General features: G+C 36.3%; 1 protein-coding gene across 1 annotated transcript; it reads left to right on the top strand.

Annotated features, from left to right (window-relative positions):
- Positions 1-3,097: 3,097 nt before the first annotated feature.
- On the top strand, positions 3,098-4,317 carry LOC128743350 (probable trafficking protein particle complex subunit 2). Its single transcript, XM_053839904.1, has 2 exons — positions 3,098-3,334; positions 3,888-4,317. Exons 1-2 carry the CDS (start codon positions 3,245-3,247, stop codon positions 4,218-4,220), a joined length of 423 nt encoding a protein of 140 aa, XP_053695879.1. The 5' UTR covers positions 3,098-3,244; the 3' UTR covers positions 4,221-4,317.
- The last annotated feature ends 16,994 nt before the right edge of the window (positions 4,318-21,311 follow it).

Here is a 21,311-nt window from a genome sequence, read left to right as displayed (position 1 = left end):
CCTAGATGAATTGCTGGTATGCACAGAAATTTCTCTAGAAAACTGAAACCAAATCCTACCCACCATTCATGAGATTTTGACTTACTCATGAAAATTAAAATGTATCGCTAGTTAGAACGAACGAGTGTTCAAAAATGATGTGATGTCTTTATTTGCGTAATCGAGACATTTTCTATGAGATTGCCATAGAATTTGTGGCTGTTATGCGATTATGGACAGCACAGCACTGAAAAATATACACACACGTACATGTATACATGTGTATGCATGTATGAGTGTGCATGGGTGTATAGGTACGAATGAATATATGTTTGAGTGTTCTATGATGAGTCGGAAATTCTTCTTATACCTATGCTGCCAAATTACAATTATTAATGGGCAGGAAGTTATAGTCAGTAGCTGTGTTCCTGTGTCAGTTTCCTATGCTATTACTATTATTACTAATATTGCTATCGTTGCTGTTACTGTCACCTCTATTGTATTGTTTTGGATGTAATTATAATTATTTTTTTTTTTTTTTTTTTTTCCCTCCTTTATTAGAATGATTTGCATGTCTTGTGACTAACCGCGTTAACGGTATTCAACTAACAACATAAAATGATCATGAATGACGCTGTTTGTCTCCCAAGGGCCTTCCTAATGCTGATGAGCCTCTGTCGGAGAGTCCATCAAGTCGAACGGTGGCAACTCACCGGCGGCCTGCTCCTCTCCATTCATGCGGCTGTCGTCGCGGTCGGACTTAGTGGATCTCTCGAAAAGCCTTATAGCCTCGATATATATTTTGTTCTGTCCATTGCCCAATGCTGGCAGACGTCAACTGAAATTCCATTTCTAACTAAATCTTTTTAGAGTTAAAACTTCTTCAAGCAAAAACAGGTATTCGATTCTCTGGCTGATTCAAGCGATAGCGAAGGGCTGTCCTCAATCATTTCCACTTCCTAAAATGGGGTCATAGTACATAATATATGGCCGTGGTATGAGGATTAATTTTTTTTTTTTTTTTCGATTCAATACCATCCTCACAGAATTATCAACGTCGTTAACATCTTATTAAGTCTTGCTTTAGTGACAGCTTGCACTTAAGATCTAACACGGCATATATACATATCTCCAAGTGAAGTTCTTTTTGATCCACCTCATCCCTTCTTAGTTACAGAATCATTTCAATTGACCACGGTCTGAAGAGCATACCGACAAATCGGTTGACTACCGCTACAAATATGCAATTAATGCCACCGGGAATAATACGAGCGAGTACCAGTCCCCATTATATCGCATCTGCTCTATTTTTCGGAAGTTCAAGTAGTTTTTCGATAGTTCTGGGCGATAATATTGCTCTTGAATAATATTCCGCACAAAATATTCGAAAATTTACGCCATCAGCTACAATACTGCAAAGATGGTAGATAAAGAGGCGGCTGTGGCTTTTAATGAGCATAGGTTGTTGAACAGCGCTGGGTCAATCGTGATGACATGGGTATTTGGGAGATGAGTAGCGTCCAGCCTAGCGAGTAGTTAGTCGGTAGTAACATAGGTGATGGTCAGACATAGAATTCTCGTGATATTACTAACTTGAAAATTGCAATCAACATGTTGACTAAAAATTTCCTCTTTTCTTTTCTTTTCTTTTCTTTTCTTTTCTTTTCTGCCTGATCTCTATCGCTTCTTCTCACGGCAACAATAATGTTGCCGTGAGGGGAGGCAAGAGACCAGCCACAGATGACCACACTGGTGACAACGATGGAGAGGACGGCCGGCGTGGAGCCTGCTTTAGGTCCAATAAAGATTGACTACGAACAAGATGAGGAAACAAACAAAGGAAGGAGAAAACAAGATAAGTACAAGCCATCTTATGCTATATTGACCAAGCACACAATTATATCAAGCCAAGTTCTGTCACTCTTCTTCCGCCCATTAATCCATAATCACCAATACATTATGGAGCTAGCGTAATCCGCACGGATTCTTTTAACATTATCACAACCACCTTATCTCAGCCCTGGACAGACTTGGCTCTAACTGCCCCACCTTGTGCTGCAAACAGAAACAGAAACAGAAACAGTAATGCCTGTTTGTTTGAGGTTTACGGGCCGATCTGTCAAATTTTGGATCGAATCGTGATTGGCTAATTGGGCCGACTGACTGTTGTTAGAAATTTCTAAACTCAAAAATTCAATAGAATTTGATCTTCAGGTGCTTTTAGTTGGAGCATGGCCCAACTGGCGAAGACCCAATTAACGAACCCTCAATTACCAAACCTCCAATTAGCGGATCACTGCTGTAAATGATTTCGCAATAAGAAAGTTATAACTACAAACAAACTAAGATTATTAAAGGAAGTAGATATGTCAGCCTTTGATTTCCTTATACATCAGTAAAAAGTATGCCGTCAGCACTATCTACTGGCGGCAGGGTTTACCAGACCATCATTGTCTGTGTATCGCCTTATTATTTTATACAAGTGTTAGAGACAGCTGATATAATTGAACGTGTCCCTATGAGAACGCTTTACAAACACTATGACGTGTCAGTAACCCCTCTTGCCGTCAGAAGCCACTTTACTGACGATTGAATCTGCGAAGAGTGGCGTATATCTATGTTCTTTAGTAATCTAAGCTACAAGGCTCGAAGTCTGAAACTTGTGCATCAACACAAAAAGCGCAATAAATATCAATATCAACAAATTACCGTGTTTCCTGTCAACGCAAAATGCCCTACTCGCGTGTTCACTTGTTCAATATTGTTGTTGCAGTCGTAAACTGCAATAATCGACGTGTGACATTCGGTTTTATTCTTGTTCTGTGTGTCGCAACTACGTCGCAGGTGGTGCGCTGTGTTCGCACATTGATGCGCTATACAGCGCACCACCTGCGACTTAGTTGCGACACACAGAACACGAATAAAACCGAATGTCGCACGTCGATTATTACGATTTTCAACTGCAACAACAATATCTTTATGAAATATCGATATCGCATAAACAATGTTGTCGATAAGTATCGAAAACTGTTCCAAGTTCAACCCTTGCGTCTGACTCTGCCGTCTCCGTTGTCAATCTAGCTGTCAAATCAATCTGATCTCGCTTTGCGTAAACAAATGCAATTCATTAGAAAATGATTGTAAATAAACGTTAAAAAGTACAAAATTTTGGTATTTTGGCAAATTCCAGCTTCGTTTTCTGGTTCCATGTAAAGACATACAATAAGGAAACGTGAAACAGCTGTGTATCTGGCTAAACATAACAATGAGCAGCAGCTACTATTTTGCTATTGTCGGTCGCAACGACAATCCAATCTTTGAAATGGAATTTGTAAATGCCAATAAAGAAGTTAAGGTAAGCTGATGTTAATTTATATTCTGTGTAACTGATAGATTGATTATTAATGTGAGGTTTTCAGAGTGCCGGTTTGCTTCTAATGAGTAAATTAGGAAATGCTTTGTTAGATAAAAATTAGTTTTGAATGTAACTGATTTAATAGTTTTGCTTTTATCCTATTTTTAAATTCATATTTCGAAATGTAGAATGTTTTATTCAAACTGATATTATTCACACGTCATAATGATTACAGTGTAATTCCGGTTGTATTAGCTCTCGATTTTATTTAGCCTAGATTCTCAGTTTTTTGCCCCGTTTATACCAGTACCTAAATTATGTTACCTATGTAGCGTAATTAAAATGGGAAGCAAAACATTTCCTCTCAGTTCATTTATAGTTCAATTTGCTGCTTAGAATAGATTTACTGGTATTTTATACTTTTCAAATTGCCGAATATGACGAATTATATTCGACGTGTGACGTGAAATCGGATAATTTTTCTTTGCTAGTGATTTGGGTCTTTCTATTTGTATCATTTTTTTCTTAATGAACTTTCTTACTGTCTTTGCAGAAAGAAGATCATAGGCATCTGAATCAATTTATTGCTCATGCAGCGCTTGATCTAATCGACGAACACAAATGGAAAACTAACAACACCTATCTCAAATCAATTGACAAATTCAATCAGTGGTTCGTATCGGGCTTCGTGACTGCATCCCAGTTGCGATTTGTAATGGTACACGATAATCGGAACGATGATGGTATTAAGAGCTTTTTCAACGAAATGTACGAGATCTACATCAAATATTTGATGAACCCGTTTTACACTCCGAATACTCCAATAAAGTCGGCCACATTCGAGAAAAAAGCGCAACTTTATGGACGAAAGTTTCTTGGTTCATAGAAATAGATACCAAATTAATAGCGTAGTTTATTTGGTTCTTCCACTTTTTGTCATTCTACCAAAAATTCTAATTCTGTTTAGTAGAAATAAATATGTTCACTCTTAAGCACATGACTTTCACTCAACAAGAAGTTTTGTAATTGCAATTTTAGTGATCTCTCAGTTCACACCCTGCACATACTGGATGTCGAAAACAGACACTGAGAAAGCCTGCAAGTCGTAGACGTCGTATCTGTCAAGACTGAAGTTTTTGGAGCGTCTTAGAAGAATACGAAACCTAAAATTAAAAAAGAAGAAAACTTATCCAATTTAATTCTACTATGTATATTTTATTCACGACAGATTATTATTCTTCGAAAAACAGACACTGAGAAAGCCTGCAAGTCGTAGGCGAAATACGTATCTGTCGTGAATAAAATATACATAGTAGAATTAAATTGGATAAGTTTTCTTTTTATTTGTTTTCCACGAAATCATTTGCTTAATGTATGCCAGAAGGGAATGGAAACTATAAAGTCTTTAAATATAAACTTTCTCAACTCTCGCGATCTTATTTAGTACGTTTTGTTCGGAATCACAAAACAGTATAGTTTACCAGCTTCTTCCGCTAGTAGGCTTAGGCTTTTAACCTGTGCAGTAGTTTCAAATGTATTACACAGAGGAATTCTTTGTTGGACGATTTTAACTACTTTGTCCATTATTTTGAACTTTTGTAGTACACAAAAGTAGTAGTATTTGTAGAGGATAACTGGCGACAGAGTGCGAGTGATTAGAAAGCTTGATTGCATGTGAATTAAAATTAAGTATAGTGTATAATCTGCTAGTTGAATCGCAATCTAAATATATGGTCGGTGTTAAACCGAACCAAGTGACAAAACTCGAAATCAGAGAAAAACGGGTTCAAAGCTGCTCCGTATGGTTTATACCTACCAATCGTTCGAAATCATCTCATAACTCTGGCAAGATTTGTGTAGTCTCTGATTAGAGTAAAATGTAGCTTAGAAAATTCTTGATCGTTTGCCGTATTTAATACATTTTTTTTAATTTTGCGACTTGGTCCGGTCTGATTTAACAACCACCATATGAAAGTAAACGTGAGTGAAAATGTATGCATGTACTACTTCGGAGTGCCTGGACCGTTCTTCATTAAACTTGGCATACATGTTTCTTGATAAGGGAATCAATAGAGAGGGTCGACAAAGGGAGAGGATCAGACAAGATCATTACAAGGAAGGGGGAGTTCTAAATAGTGGAAAAGGGCTTTGTTTTTATCTTGCATTATGCGATTTTCCTCATCGCTAACAGATGTACAAGTAACTGGATGACAAGAAGAGGATTTGAAAATAACGGGAGTAGCTAACAACAAAGAGGAGTCTTTCCAGAGACTATAGATTACAAAGGCGACAAGGTACTCAAAATCCGCTGGCGAGGATTCATTCGTACTGATCAAAGGTACGAATGAATCCTCGCCAGGGACGGCTATAATATGGGATAGTACTGGCAGCGAGGAATAAGTGGGTAAAGTAGATCAAGCTTTGAAGGAAGGGTAAACCCCAATACTCACAAGCACACATAAAATTTAATAAGCATACCGCTCACTCAATAACGATTATAGCAAAAAGAAATGCAGTGCAGGTCATACAGCAAACACTCGGACGATATCACAATAGATCAACTATACTGGTCGCAGTGGTGAGTTCACACATGAAAAAAAAGGATCAAATGGACAAAACAACTCGTTCAAAATAAGTCTTACAAAATTAAGATTTGTCTGAATGTAAAATGAGGCTGATAGTCCTCTATTGTTCAAGGGTTACGCAATACCGTCGAATCGTGGAGAATAATTGGGGTCAAATTCGTTAAAATTGGCTTTTATTGTAAAGTGGTTCATCCCGCGGATCTTCTAGTTTGACAAAAAGCAACGAACTGCAAACCTAGTAAGTGATGATTCAATGGCCTTGTTTTGTCTAATTTTCTCGCTCCTTTCCCTTCATGTCTTGTCACTCTTGTCTTGGTAGACGCTCCATTGGTCGCGCAGCTAAGAACAATGTAATTTCTTTTTTCTTGTTCATTGAGGTACATACTTCAACTAATGCTTATGGGATATTAATTTATCAAACACAAGTTGTTTATCACAAAATAAAACAATTGCATTCGATGTACGAGAAGCTTCATAAAGAAAAAACATAAAATTTTCCGATTCAATTTTATTGCGCCAATAGTTGCGCTAATGTCCCTTTACCCAGATAACACAAAATCGTAATAGAAAGTTCACATTAAATCGTTTTCATGTCAATTTCACATTGGAATTGTATAATGATTAGAGTATGTCAAATCGAAGTGAATAATAAGTTGTTTTGCAGTCGTGCGTGTCTTCATATACAATTCATGACTGTGAATTATAAAGCAGGATAGACAATTGCAATATTTGATTATATCTTAATCATATATTCAGGAGTATTTAGTTGCGTGTTATAAAAACTGCGCAAAATAGAATTACAAATAGTTGTCAAAATTTTCGCACGTATATCGCCTCCACTTTGTTCTTATATGGCGTGAAATATAACTTTTTCGTTCAGATATGATTTCGTATACCTCAGTTGCAATCGAGATATACAAACCAAATGGTTTACTGGGTAATTAATTTTGGTGTTCGTTTAATTGCGTTATTCCATTTGCATTGACTGGTTGCCAAGCAAAAAAAAACATTGTAGAGCAACTACCCAAGTAGCACACTTACTACAGGTTCATTTAGTTGAAGCAACTGGATTACGACTGAAATTAGTCATATTTCGGTTACCACTACAAATTTGTAACAACCGTGCTAGTAGGGTATAGACATGAGCGTATTACAGCTGCACTTATAGTTGTGTTAGATGTTTTTTGGCTATTTTTGCAAATAATGCTTTTATTTTAAATGGTGTAGTTTAACTTCCGATACTCCCCAAGACTTGTTTTATATAACGAACGTAATTGTTTTATTTAAAATGCTACGGTGTCGAAAATATGCATTTACAGGGTGTCGATTACCTGGAAAATCAGGGAAACCTGAAAATGTCAGGGGAATTCGTTTCAACCTGGAAAAGTCAGGGAATTTCATTTGAAGTCAGGGATTTTTAACACGGGAAGAAAATATGCCGAAAGAGCTATGGCTATGGCAAGGATAACATTTATTTCAAGTAGCTGGCACATTTTTATTCAATGCCGTCACGTGTGCACAACTGAAATGAAAGATTGCACGTTATTTTTGCTCACGTGCAACCAATCTGTTGCATGCAAATTTCACAGAGTTTTGAAGTTTAGAATTTCATGTATGTTAGACCGATTTGATAAATTTTCGGAAGAGCTCACCACCTAATCGGTCATTATCAATATTTTTGGATTCTTCATTCTTCGATATTGATCGGATATTTAGCAGAGCACAAATGTTTTATGCACAACTTTTGTGCTAAATTTGTTTATTTTGCAAGGAAACTGACATAAAAAGTCCGTACAAGGCTAGTGGATGTTGACATGTAGACCAGAGCGTATATTTTTAGGCTGTGCATCACTTTTGTTGAAACAATAGTTGTTTTGTTTTCTCTGCGGCCAATTTGGGAAGATTCTTAAAACACTCTTTTATGCTTCGAGAGCAACTATTCATTGAGTCATGGGAGTTGACATTTAGAAAAAGTCCATCTTTTAAAACAAGAAAATTTTACATCTAGATAATTCCAGACTTCCGGACCGAAATCAGACTGTAACCGAAACGATAACGATTCAAACTGAACCAAAAACAGCCTTTGAAAATTAGCTACGACATTTAACCCATTTGTGCCGGAGCCCGGACTTTAAATAAACCTTATTCGGTTCTGTTTTACACGACGCTAATTCAATATATGTAGTTTGAAACAATCCTATCGATTTTGTTTATTCTTAGCTTTGAACAGATTTTAACGACTGAATGCGTCAAACGTGCGGTAGCACAGATAAATGAGTAAAAAGATTTTACCATTTCGTTGAGCATGAGTATCAGCATGAACGACCGCACACATTCTAGTTATACCGCCGTGATTGACCTGTGCTTCTGAAGCTGCACAGAGGATCACACAGATAGCATTTTGTGATAATTTACCATCTTCAAAGTGTAACAATTCAGTAGCTTCGTTTTTGAATAGATGAATTCTTGGGATCCGAGAAATGGAAATTCAATTCTAATATGTATCTATTCTACAACATAAACGCGTACGACGCCTCCGAATACTTGCGTTACATGGTAAACTGTGCCGTAAAAAATCAATAAGGAAAAATCCTGGTTTCAACATTAATGTTCAAGCACGAATCAATTATTTTTGAGATTTCAAAAACAGTTTGTATGCTCAAAACAATAGTAATGTTCATTACATTGTTTGACTTTCCCTTATCTATTTTTCCGCTCTTTCTCCTTCGCGCCTTGCCCCTTTCTGTTTGGATACTATCAACACCTTTGTTTCATTACTTTCTTCTACCGTCCCCCCCGTCGATTGTAAAAAAACTACCATTATAAAGAAATTAATTATATGCCTGACCTCATTAAAGATCAAGACAAAACACGAGGCTGGTCTATTTTTCGTTATTGTTGGACAAACCTTTGAAACTTGATTTCCAAATTTTAGTGAAAAGAAAATTTTGATTCATCTTCAAACATCAGTACCGTCTCAGCCGAGCAAAATTTGACAAGATTAAGGTGCTACACTGCTAGTAGCTCATAAGTAGCTAAGTGGACGGTCACTTAGCTACTACCAAAGATATAGCAAAACTATATTCAGCAAAATTGTAGATAATAACTAGTCAAGTTTTGCTCGGCTGAGACGGTACTGTCAAATGAATCAAAATTGAGTCAAAGTGATGGAACCATCCCTGCCGAGGAGTTCAATAAACATTTGTCCGATGATAACATTGCTCGGGGTGGTCAGTTGCTGAACATTCAAAGTTATTTGTTTCTCGAGAGAACAACAATCCATCCATGTTGATAAAACACGCTAGAGTCATACCTGAAGAGTTGAAAAGTAATTCTTTCAGAATGTTTCGAGTTAATTCTTCGTTTGAATAACTTAATATAAATTGAACATTTCCGGTAGATTTTGGTACATTATTTTGTGGAACAACTTTGGCAGTAGTTAGTGAATCCTTCACACTAGATTACTTTTTCAATACCAGCTCCGGTGCCGAGCTAGAAGCGAAACTGTGCCTGGTAGACCAGCATTTAATACAAAGTTTTATCGGTTGAACCGTAAATTGATTGAACATCAAAGTTGTTCAATTTTCTGTTGAAATTCCAACAGTTATTTATAAAATCTTTTAACAATCACACATGTTATGAATCGATTTTCAAAGCAAACCATCAAAATACCTTCAAGATTGGCTGAATTATTAGCGTTAAAATCTTTCATTTTGTCGGGTCGCTATCATATTTGCTTTCGTTTTACTACTTGAACTAAAATCCAACATGAGTAAATAAATGCAAAATAAGAGTAGTAATAGGAACTAGAAATAAATTACGAAAATAAATCCATAGCAGAATTCAATTAGCTGCTCTTTGGAGTGTATAATCTTCTGGTCTTTAGCTGTCATTGTAGCGTAAAAATTTGTAACAGTTCACACTTGAAAAACAACGCTGACCGTAGCAACCACCTGCAACGATGAATATGACGATGATGAGTATATCTATATTTGTATCGGGGTTTCATCTATCCTTTGCCTGGTAAACGCTTTGATACACTTCCATTATGGTACAATTAAAATCATCAAAGAATTGCAAGCCAGTTGAGTGCATAATAATGAAAGAGATCCCTTTTTGTCACATATTTATGGCAAAAATGATCATTGGTTATCGTTTCACTACCGGTTATGCATGACGGGACACTTTCGCAGGTACCGCATGAAATAACAATTTTACAGCTCATTGATTGTCCTGGATAGCAGCATGGATTTGCAACCAAAGAAAATCGCACCCTGTTGCTTCCACTAGATGTGTTTGACACGTGCTTAGCCACACGCATATACGCTATGCTTGGCTTGGCTTTCATTCCGTCCTGGTACTATGTGGAGGGGTATTCATTTGCGGTCTATGCATGGCTATGAAGTTCATTCGACCATTGCGATACGGGAGAATTAGAAAATTATCCGTTTTCTGTAGAAGAATTATAAGATTCACGGGCACTTGTATATGACTAATCGGTGGTCTTGATAACTGGTTTATACTCCATTAAATATGTCATAAAATAGATAGCAGTTTATAAAGTCATCAAATAGATTGATTTACAATGGGAAACTGCCGACAGAATTTCTCGATTTTCTAAAAATCTTTTCCTATTGCAGCAGTTGAATGCAGCGGTATTGTCGTGGTAAAGAAACCACGACATGTTCCATCTTAGTAGTGTAGTCAGTCACCGAATATGTATATCATCCAAGTTGTACCTAGACCCCAGCAGAATGTACGGCATCAGCTTTTCAAAACCATGTTTGGGCTTGGAAAATAATACCATAAAGACTACGCAGCCAGCTGTCAGAGTATCAGAACTTGCTGTGCCATCAAACGAGTTAGGCAGAATTTTTGAATATCACAAATAACTGAGTCGTCGACTTAGGTATATTATGTGCAATTTCTTCAATTTTTCCGACGTGAATAAAAATTAGTTCAAAAATATTCTTCAACATTCGTATCGATATTTTACATATTACAAGAGAATAGTAATATTCTGAAGCTAAATGAAGGAACATCGTTTACAATGCAAGAGTACTGGGGAAACTGTCATTGATGCGTTGAGTATAGAAAATTAACCGCTGGGTATCATTATTTCCGCCCCATCTGTAAATTATGCATTCATTTGCAACATATGTCGTGCTCCATTGGTTAACGCCTTTGATCAACACAGTGTAATATCACGCTCATTTACACTTCTGTTGATGAGTTCTATCAATACAAAAACTCATGTTACAAGTACTTGTACGTGTTGCTATTTTAAGTGCTTAAAAGGATCCGCAGTAAAATATCTACTAATTGTTTACAATTATTGCTACATTCTGTAAATATTCCAGTTTTTCAACTATGATACTGACGATAACTTAAGTTTAATTATTTTTAGTCTGTAACTCAAAAAGTATGTTCTGTGTGCTTCTTAACTCTATTTTTGTTTTAAACCATTTAATCATCTGCCATCATCAATTTTTTAATTACAATTTTAAATAAAGTCCACGTAAGAAGACACAAAATGTAAGGGTCACTCCCGCGGGCTTTTCCCTACTCCACATAAGTAAAATTGGCTCCTTTAAACTTTTGTGCGCGAGCCGTATAAATGAACAAACTGAATAAAAAAATAAGTCAACGTTAAATGGGAAAGTTGTTCAAGTGGCTTGCAAAGTTAGCAAAGATTAGTCATCTTTGAAGAAGTAGCAGATTTTAATTTATTATGTACGATAAGCTACACAAAGAACAAACCTAGAGGTTACATTTCGTTTTTCGAACCTGACCTAATTATGCATTCATTTGCAACATATGTCGTGCTCCATTGGTTAACGCCTTTGATCAACACAGTGTAATATCACGCTCATTTACACTTCTGTTGATGAGTTCTATCAATACAAAAACTCATGTTACAAGTACTTGTACGTGTTGCTATTTTAAGTGCTTAAAAGGATCCGCAGTAAAATATCTACTAATTGTTTACAATTATTGCTACATTCTGTAAATATTCCAGTTTTTCAACTATGATACTGACGATAACTTAAGTTTAATTATTTTTAGTCTGTAACTCAAAAAGTATGTTCTGTGTGCTTCTTAACTCTATTTTTGTTTTAAACCATTTAATCATCTGCCATCATCAATTTTTTAATTACAATTTTAAATAAAGTCCACGTAAGAAGACACAAAATGTAAGGGTCACTCCCGCGGGCTTTTCCCTACTCCACATAAGTAAAATTGGCTCCTTTAAACTTTTGTGCGCGAGCCGTATAAATGAACAAACTGAATAAAAAAATAAGTCAACGTTAAATGGGAAAGTTGTTCAAGTGGCTTGCAAAGTTAGCAAAGATTAGTCATCTTTGAAGAAGTAGCAGATTTTAATTTATTATGTACGATAAGCTACACAAAGAACAAACCTAGAGGTTACATTTCGTTTTTCGAACCTGACCTAATGTCTTTATTCGACGGACTTCTCAGCCAGCTATTGGAGCACCTGACATTTATGGGGCTAGTGCTACGATCTTATTTACACTAACAGTTGCACGTAGTTTAGATGCAAAATGACCTGTTACTTCTACTGTAGTAAAACTTTTAAAACCGGACAAAGGTCCAAACAAAATGCATCTGTTTTTAGTACGATGCACGCTATAAACATTTATGTTTTTCTTTCTTTTTTATTTGTGTCTTTTTTATGTTAATTCCCAAGGCATGTTTTAATATAACTTATTCTACTGGATTACGTGCTATGAAAACATGGCAAACAAATAAGTCATGTGAAAACAATATTCTTAAATTTCCATTATTATCGAATGAATTATGCGTCTTATTTTCAGTTATCATCTTACTCGATATTATGGAATTGGTTGGATGGCAATGTACTAAGATTTACATAAAAACAATACGCTGGAAATAACATTGACCCTAAAGAGTGACACAATCATTTCGCTATTTATTGAGTTGCCTACACTCCAGCATGTCATTTTCGGTTGTTGTCGATACAGACGCGAACACATATAAATAAAAAACACGAGGAAAATCCAAATCGAATATGTGAACTTGTTTCGATAGAGTTTTTGGCTTCGAACACTCAATCGATTCCACCCAACGCCCTTTCTCACCCCACGTCTGATGGGTTGACTCCCTTCCGTTTATCGTAATTGCATGCGCGCGCAAGTACGCCCGAAGAAAATGCTCGTACGTTCGTACTGGAACAACGGGTGTATTTTTCATGGATATTTATCTCTTCTGTACGAATGATATTTTAAACCCCCTCCAAATTTTAGTTATTTATCAAGTTTATTTATTTTACTAAATAACGCTTAAATAGTTTAACTTACACAATATTTTTAAATTTTTCCACTGTGTAAAAAATTAAATATGAACCGATCATTCCCACCGTGCGGAAGCTCTAAAGAGGGATGAAGAATGTTCTCCAGTTTTCCGAAGTATTTCCGAATGGTGATAAGAAGGGATGTTGCCTAGAAAAGTCACTGTCGGAAGATATAAATGCTCATTTTGCACGTGGCAATCGCAGCGTAATTACATATTTTAAAAGCTCGCTGGTTAGACAAAAGAAAAGTACATTAGTGAATAATAATAAATAGTTGCACCATTTGAATAGAGCCTGCAGAGTGTCATATAAACTTGCAGGATGTTTTATGGAACTAAAAGTTAGCATTGAATATTTACTAATACATAAGAAATAGAGTGCTCATCGTAGGGATTCAGATGAATATTTCAAACTGTGATTGTATTGGTGAGTGAAACACGAAGCTGATCCACATCCGAGTGAAAACGATGATCCAAAGAGAGATTTTCACGGAATTTTCACTTCACAGTTCTTTCTTTGTCGTTATCGAGAACGGAGGCAACCTGTCGGTCTGGCCTTCGGTCAGGGCGTGAAAAATTAATCAAAACTCTTTGGATTTCCTTACTAAGGCAAATGGAAAATTGAAAATCTTGCCTCAGGCTTTTCACAATCCAGTGGTTGAAATCAAAACGTTTAACGTCTGATTATCGACAGATAAAAAAATATCGACAGTTGACCTTTAGATAGTGAAAAAGTGTTTTTTCTATTGCGAGCGCAATGGAAAAGGGTAATTTGGTAATGGAAATTTTCCGTTCATGATTGTTTGTACTTTTGAATGTATTTAATTATGTGGTATAAGCGTATATTCTAAGTCGGTCAAAAAAAGCAACTTAATTCAATGTGGTCTCGTAATTAACGCTTTTATTTGGTGCTTTCACCTGTATGAAATGTAGACAAAACGAGTACCATGATGTATAATTGATTGAAAAGCTGAATGTTTTATGCAAGTGTGGTTAATGATGGTGTGCTGACTTTCTCTTTTGCTCTGAACAGCAGAGGTTATTTGGCCGGATGATGTAAAACGAGAGAGGAGAGTGGGAAGGTTTTCACTTCCAGAAATCATTCAAAAGGATACGACCGACAGTAGTGCGTGAAAAAGTGAATGGATGAGAAAATTCCTTAACGGAAAAACTGCGTTCTTTGTGTACTTATGCAAGGCAATGTATTGTGGAAACATAGATCTATAAACTACATAATCCGAAGTTCAGAAGCATCGAGCTCCTGTGTAAAGCGTGGCAACCAACGACAAAGGAAAAGTTATTCTTGTAGAAAAGATCCAATCCGCAAAGTATTCTCAACAGAATGAAAAATACCTATGTAGGTGCGGTTTTCCAAACTGAGAGTAAGTATGGTGAGCAAAATTTCATCAGATAGTATTAATAATATATAATAGTTTAAACATTTATTGAAAAACACTTAATTGTTTTTTTTTTGTGAATTTTATCATAACGAAAAAATCTAGCAATTAATGTTGCTATATACTGCTATTCATTATTGATTTTTTGATACCTGTAACGCAGCACGATAGGTAAATAAAATGCGACATTGCTCCGAGGACTGAGTGAACGAATTTTATATACCATTCGACTCAGTTTCGGAAGCTAAGTAAACTCTGTATATATGAGTGTCGTTAATACCTGAATATCGTTGCCCATCTCTCAGAGATACTGAAACCGATTTACATGATTTTAATCTCGTTTGAAAGTTACTATAATCTAACTGAGATAACTATTTGATAAGTCCCTTGGATTTGGAAGTTGCGAATAATGAGCCTAATGATCTCAATGATCTCTACTTTTCAGAGTATTAAATATTATTAATACTGAATGTCCAGATATGCAATCTCGCCTTTACCCACAATAAAAAAAATGTGTGAAGCTTGCTCAAGCGATAGGCAGCTTTGAGGGGCCTACCACTGGTACGCAACTGTTTTTGCTGCACTGCAAACAGTTGAAGCGCAAAATAGGAGAAAAATGTAAACTCCGTTTACATTTGTTTGGATCTCGGTGTGCTTTTGTAGGCGTACCATATAGTATATATTTTCCAGTGCTGGAAAATCGCGTTATCAAACCTCAGGTTGACTGATATTGAGTCAATTCGGTAAAAAATATGAATATTGACGATATAGGATTTGCCTGGTATACTAAAATGCTGATTGTCAATGTTTTTCTACATTTGCTTATTTATAAGTTTATTGTGTTTTCAAAGTTGTCAGAGACTCATTTCCATTTATTTTCATTTTCAGTGAATATCAATTTCAGTATCAGTGCGTTGCACTGAAAATTTATATTGAAATTAAACAATATGTTCACATGGTAGTGGCAGTGACGTTTTGAATACTTGTTAAAGATATTTCTAAATTCATGACAGTGGTAACCCGTGAAAAAGCTATCAGGAAAAGTTAGAAAAATTAGGGGAGAATAGTCAACAGTGAGACAACAGGGACAGTGAGACAACGTGAATAACTTCGCCATAAAGCATTCAAGATCCATGATATTTTTATGGATGGTTTCAAAGTAAATTTTTTTGCAAACATTTGCAGGTAATTTTCTACAGCAAACCGCATACTTAATCCAAATTGAATTTACTACATGGCATCACATACTAATGAGACACAAAAATATAAAAAAATATGACTTTCGAATTGTTTGCTAACACCACTATTTCACTGTTTTTTTTTATAAAACATTCCTATTTGGAACAGTGAGACACACAGACAATGCTCACGCAATGCGAATTTTTTGAAAAAAATTGCATTAAATTGTAAATCAATCCATATGAATTGACTGTAAATGAATTCTGAAGTGTAACTTAAAAGTCAGATGACTAGTATTATTCCTTTATATGAATATATATGTAGATATGAAAATAGTCGGAATTTTCAATCATAGCCAGCAATAATGTATCCTTTATACACACAATAACCAGTACGTCCTCTAAACTATTCTTTATAATCGAAAAATATGGTTTAAATTGAATTCAAATATGTGTCTCAGTATTCAATACTTGTTGTCTCACTCTTCCCACCTATTATGGAACAGTGAGACAAAAATACACCTTCACATTTGTGGCTGTAACTAATTTACTATAAACCAAAATAACTGAAACTTTTTTTCAGACAACTAAAAAGATATACCTTTCAAATGCAATAAAGAGGTCGATGATAGCTATCACCAAAAATTTATTAAAAAATTGGAAAAAAAGTGTCTCAATGTAGACGTTTCTCCCCGGAAATACTACTACCCCGTTGGTAGCCTAATGAGCGCTCTTTTTGCTACCAAACGGGTAGCAGCCACATAGCGCCATAAATACAAAAGATGCTTTCTTCAACAATATTGTGAATAATAATTGATTCACCTTGCTCGTTTCCTTAGTTTCTATTTTTCTACGTATATTCCAGTCTAGAAAAATTATCTCTTGTGTTTAAATATATGTTTCTATAAACCACGTAAATACTAAATAAGATGGTATATAATGTAAATTAAATACCACTTACAAATATTTACGCACCTTAAGGAAGGAAATATCATTGCATGCAGTACGTTCATGTGAATTTTTTTGTTATATAACAAATTTGATGATAGATAAAAGATATTTAAAAACACAGTCATCTTAAGACACATTCCAGCGTTACCGGACACAATTAGCACCCATTGTTACCCTGTGAACCGCCTCCTGTTTCATCAATTTTTTAGCAAATACCTTGTAAAATAGTTGTTAGAAGAGTACTTCATTTTCCACTAGAATGCCAGGGGCTTAATGAAAGAGGAACCGATCTGTATAATAGGGATAGTGTCCCGTAACGCTGGAATGTGTCTTAATTGTAGATATCCCTGAGAAATTAGAAAATAATTATTGTTGCAGTAGAAAGGCCAGGTCACACCGCTCGGTGGATTAACCTAAGTTTTTTGAATAAACATGAAAATTGACGCCAGATTGCAAATAAATAGCCTGCAAAACACTTTTCTATGCAGCCGCTAGTAAAAGGAAAATACGAAAACTAACTACATATTTGCGTTGGTAAGAGGAAATGCTTATCATCTTGGGGCCCAATTGCTTCAAGGAATTGCTTATTGGTTTCACTGTTCTTGGTTTTTGTGAGCCAGTTAGCAATGTGTGATTATCTACGTCTTCATAAAAATTGCCTCTCATATAGCCCTAGCTGTGCTGGCGGCCGGCCAAATGGAATAAAAATTGTCTAGAATTTGAAATTGTTTCGCAATGGACAATGTTCTTAATTTGTTTTTCATAATTATTGAAGCATATTTTTATTCTCAGTTTTCGTTAATAGTGCTGAGGTGTTCAAGTTGAGTGTTTTATTGCAAGGGATCAGCATCGCTTGCTTTCGTGTCTCGTTCGTTGCAAAAACTTTGACAGGTAAATTTTTTCGAAGCCGTGACAATTACCCAGTTTTAAGGTCGGTCGTGGTGGCGGTAAATTCGTGGGGTAGAAAATTTTTAATTGTAACGGTTTGTAAACGAATTGGAACGCGTGATTTTTTTGACCACCTCGATATCGTTATCTTGATTTTGCGAGAAACCTCATCCTCATCTATCAAGACGGATGCAATATTAATCGCCCACACAGAGGATTCGCTCGGGACTAGTTTTGCTTACGGAAATAAATGTCCAAGGCATTATATTCATATCATCGAAACGAATTAAGCCCCAAACATGTCGCACGCGCTTTCTAAACGACTATTTATTTACATTGGTGATCGCGAAAAGTTGAGATGAAATGTAAGCGCTGACGCGTTGTTTCGTTGGATCATATCATCAACTAAGATGAACCCTAATCTGTTCCTCCCTCTACTAACATAAATCCTATCCCGTGATACTGGTGGAGATGCAGTGGTACCCGCGGTCTCCAGCAACAACAAGTATCGGACTAATATTCCTTCCTTTTCCATGTAGTACAGCCTTTTGGTCGTGGCCGGCGTCGTTATTGGTCAATTTTCAAAGTATTGAATCAGTAGAAGTTGCACAATGAGAATGTCATGCTACTCCCAAGCACCATTCAATATTGGTTCTTTGTGCAATCTTACCGGTTCGGCCAACACGGAATGCAACTACGGGCAATCTACCTAAGCTAAGCTAATACGAAAACTAAAAGAAAGGACATTTTTCACGATTAAATTCCACTATTTATCTTATTCACGACAGATACTGCAAGTCGTAGGCGATAAACGTATATGTAGTGAATTAAATTGATGGTGGAATTTAATCGTGAAATTGTTTTCTTTTAATAAATATTGTTTGTTATTATTTATCACTGGTAGAAAAAGGCACTGGTAAGATCTATAAAAGAAGTATATTTTAAAGATAAAATATTGGCATACTTCACTGACACAGTGTAATCCTACCGTACTAAAATGTGTATTTCAGGACATGCTATGCATCATTTTCAATAGAACCGAACCCAACCGCCAATGGTTTTACAGACATGTCATGACTAACCGAAATTAACTATCATTTGTAACAATTACAGTTTTCACCTAAAGTAGTAATAGAAATCTTTAACAGTTGAGAATTAATGACTTATGTCATCCATGAAAGACAACACGTGCACTCACGGAGTTAAGTTTTTGTAAAATATTGATTGAAAATATATCTATATATTGTCTCAACCAACGAGCCCTAATTTACAAAACAGATATTACATTATATTACAATTTTTTTCTATTACACTCTACTAACTTCTTTATGGTCAATTTTTCCAAACTACCTGTAAAGTAAGAGCTCTACCGCAGCCTTCATTAACCCATTAAGCTCCACAATTATTTCAGCTGACAAGGAAACATCACTATCGGTCACAGGCTTAGAGCTTAACGATATACACCATAGTGTAGCCCTGTCGATCCAGAACTTCACTGCACTGCTCGTATAGGTTTAGCTTATAGAACTTTTTTGAGAAAACCTAACTTGAAATTTGTATGGCAATGCGACTCAATGGAGGCGCATGGTACATGGTGAATCATGAACACTTGATTAACAGAACGAAAAGAAAACGATATTATTTGAAAAAGCATGGTTTTATTGTGCAACAAGCGTTTCTAAAATCATTTTTTTGTCCACCTGGAAGTGTTATTAAACTTTTCTCCATGTTATTTTATTCCGCGCTTCCCACTAAATGAAACTCTGTAGTTTAAAAGTGCGACTGCATTACGTACTACGATCGTTTGATCACGACTGCCATATACTGAAATCACTGTCGTAAGAAAGAGCAAAAACGGTAATTAGCATTAGGGTATATAATCCAGATATGGCTGCCAGGCACAATAATGATTTAAATAATCTCTGATCTAGGGCATGAGTTGTATTTGTAATAAATCGGAGTTTGTGGTACACAATTGTGGCTGCAATTAAAACAGATTTCTATCCCGATGTTTGAGCACATCACTAAAGCAATAGTGTAGCTCACAAAGAGAACATCTCAAAAGGCAAAAATTCGTACAAGATTCTTTTTCGCATGATGCGTACGTTCTGTAGTGCATTTTCATGTGAGACACTGTCAGCTGACCGAATCTCCTTGGCTGCAAATAATGTTCCGCTTTCTGAGCTTTCGTTGAATGTTATCAATGTAAGCGATGCTATGATCCAAAAAGCCATCTCCGATAAAAAGGCGACAAAAAAGACATCTATAATTATCGAGGTATCGCTTTGTGTGCGGCATTGTAAGCAACTTATCGACGGTTCTCAACATGGATTCGTGCCTTGTCAATCAACCACGACGAATCTCCTTCATTTGCTACTTATGCTACGGATATCATGTCGAGGTATTTCCAAACGGATGCAATCTACACCGACCAGAGTATTCCACAAGGCTATATTCGTGCTATACGTCAACGATGTAAATTTTTCTCAACGGAGACTCAGGCTTTCCTTTGCCGATGATCTTAAGATCTATCTAGCCGTCAAAAAGCTATAAGTCGCTATGTTTCTGCAACAGCAACTGGAAAGCTTTTCTAGACGGTGTAACGACTATAATCTAGGGTCTAGGCGAAAAGAATCCTGTATCAAGAACTTGAGAGTTCTCCTTGACTCACCTACAAGCAGCACATCAGCTACATCGTTACTAAAGCATCCCACAGTCTTGGTCTAATCATGAGAACCGCGAAAAGCTTCACCGATATACATTGCTTGAAGAATTTGTACTACGCGCTTGTCCATTCGACGCTGGAATATTGCTGGGCGGTCTGAAATTCCCATTATCTCAACGGCGTTAGATAAAATACAACGCAGATTCGCCCTCCGTCGCCTGCCATGGAACAACCCGTTCCAGCTACCAAGAACCGAAGCGCGCTTGATGCTTATTGGACTGAACGCCCCAGCAGCCAGGAGAAATCTGTGCTGAGCAATCCTTATAGCTGATATCCTTATGGTGTGGGCCGATTGCCCATGGTTTCTCAACCATTGTAGTCTACGAGCTCAACCACGAGATCTTCGTAGTAGAATGTTCCTGAGAGTACCGTTACGAAGGACAAATTATACAGCAAAGGAGCCATCGTCGGGCTACAACGAGTTTTCAGTCAAGTGTCAGCTGGGTAGGACTATTCGTAGGAACACTGACAACCGTTCATAGCAATGGGTCTATCTTGACAAGCAGGAAAATGTTTAATAAAACACAAAACGAAGTTTGGTACATAAAAATTATCATAAACTTTGTTCCTTGCTGTTTTATACATGATACTTAACAAAGAAAAACAAAGAAGAAAGTTTTATTCGGTTATCTAGCAGCAAACGTATTGTAAACATTGTTGAAAATTTGTCCTAATTATGCCACAGTATCTAGTTAAATAGAGAGAAAATTGCATCCTGTATTGTAAACGAATAACTTGTACCGCTATTAAAAAAGTATTAGTAGGAGACAAGTTTAATAACACTTCCAGGTGGACAAAAAGTGATTTTAGAAATGCTTGTTGCATAATAAAATTATCCTTTTTCAAACAATATCATTTTCATTTCGTTTTGGTAATCAAGTGTTCTGGATTCACAATGTACCATGCGTCTCCATTGAGTCG

This window comes from Sabethes cyaneus, chromosome 3, assembly GCF_943734655.1.
Source record: "Sabethes cyaneus chromosome 3, idSabCyanKW18_F2, whole genome shotgun sequence".
In the NCBI taxonomy this organism is placed as follows: Eukaryota; Metazoa; Arthropoda; class Insecta; order Diptera; family Culicidae; genus Sabethes; species Sabethes cyaneus.
Note: the sequence above shows the minus strand (reverse complement) of the source record. Positions and strands in the feature narration are given on the sequence as shown.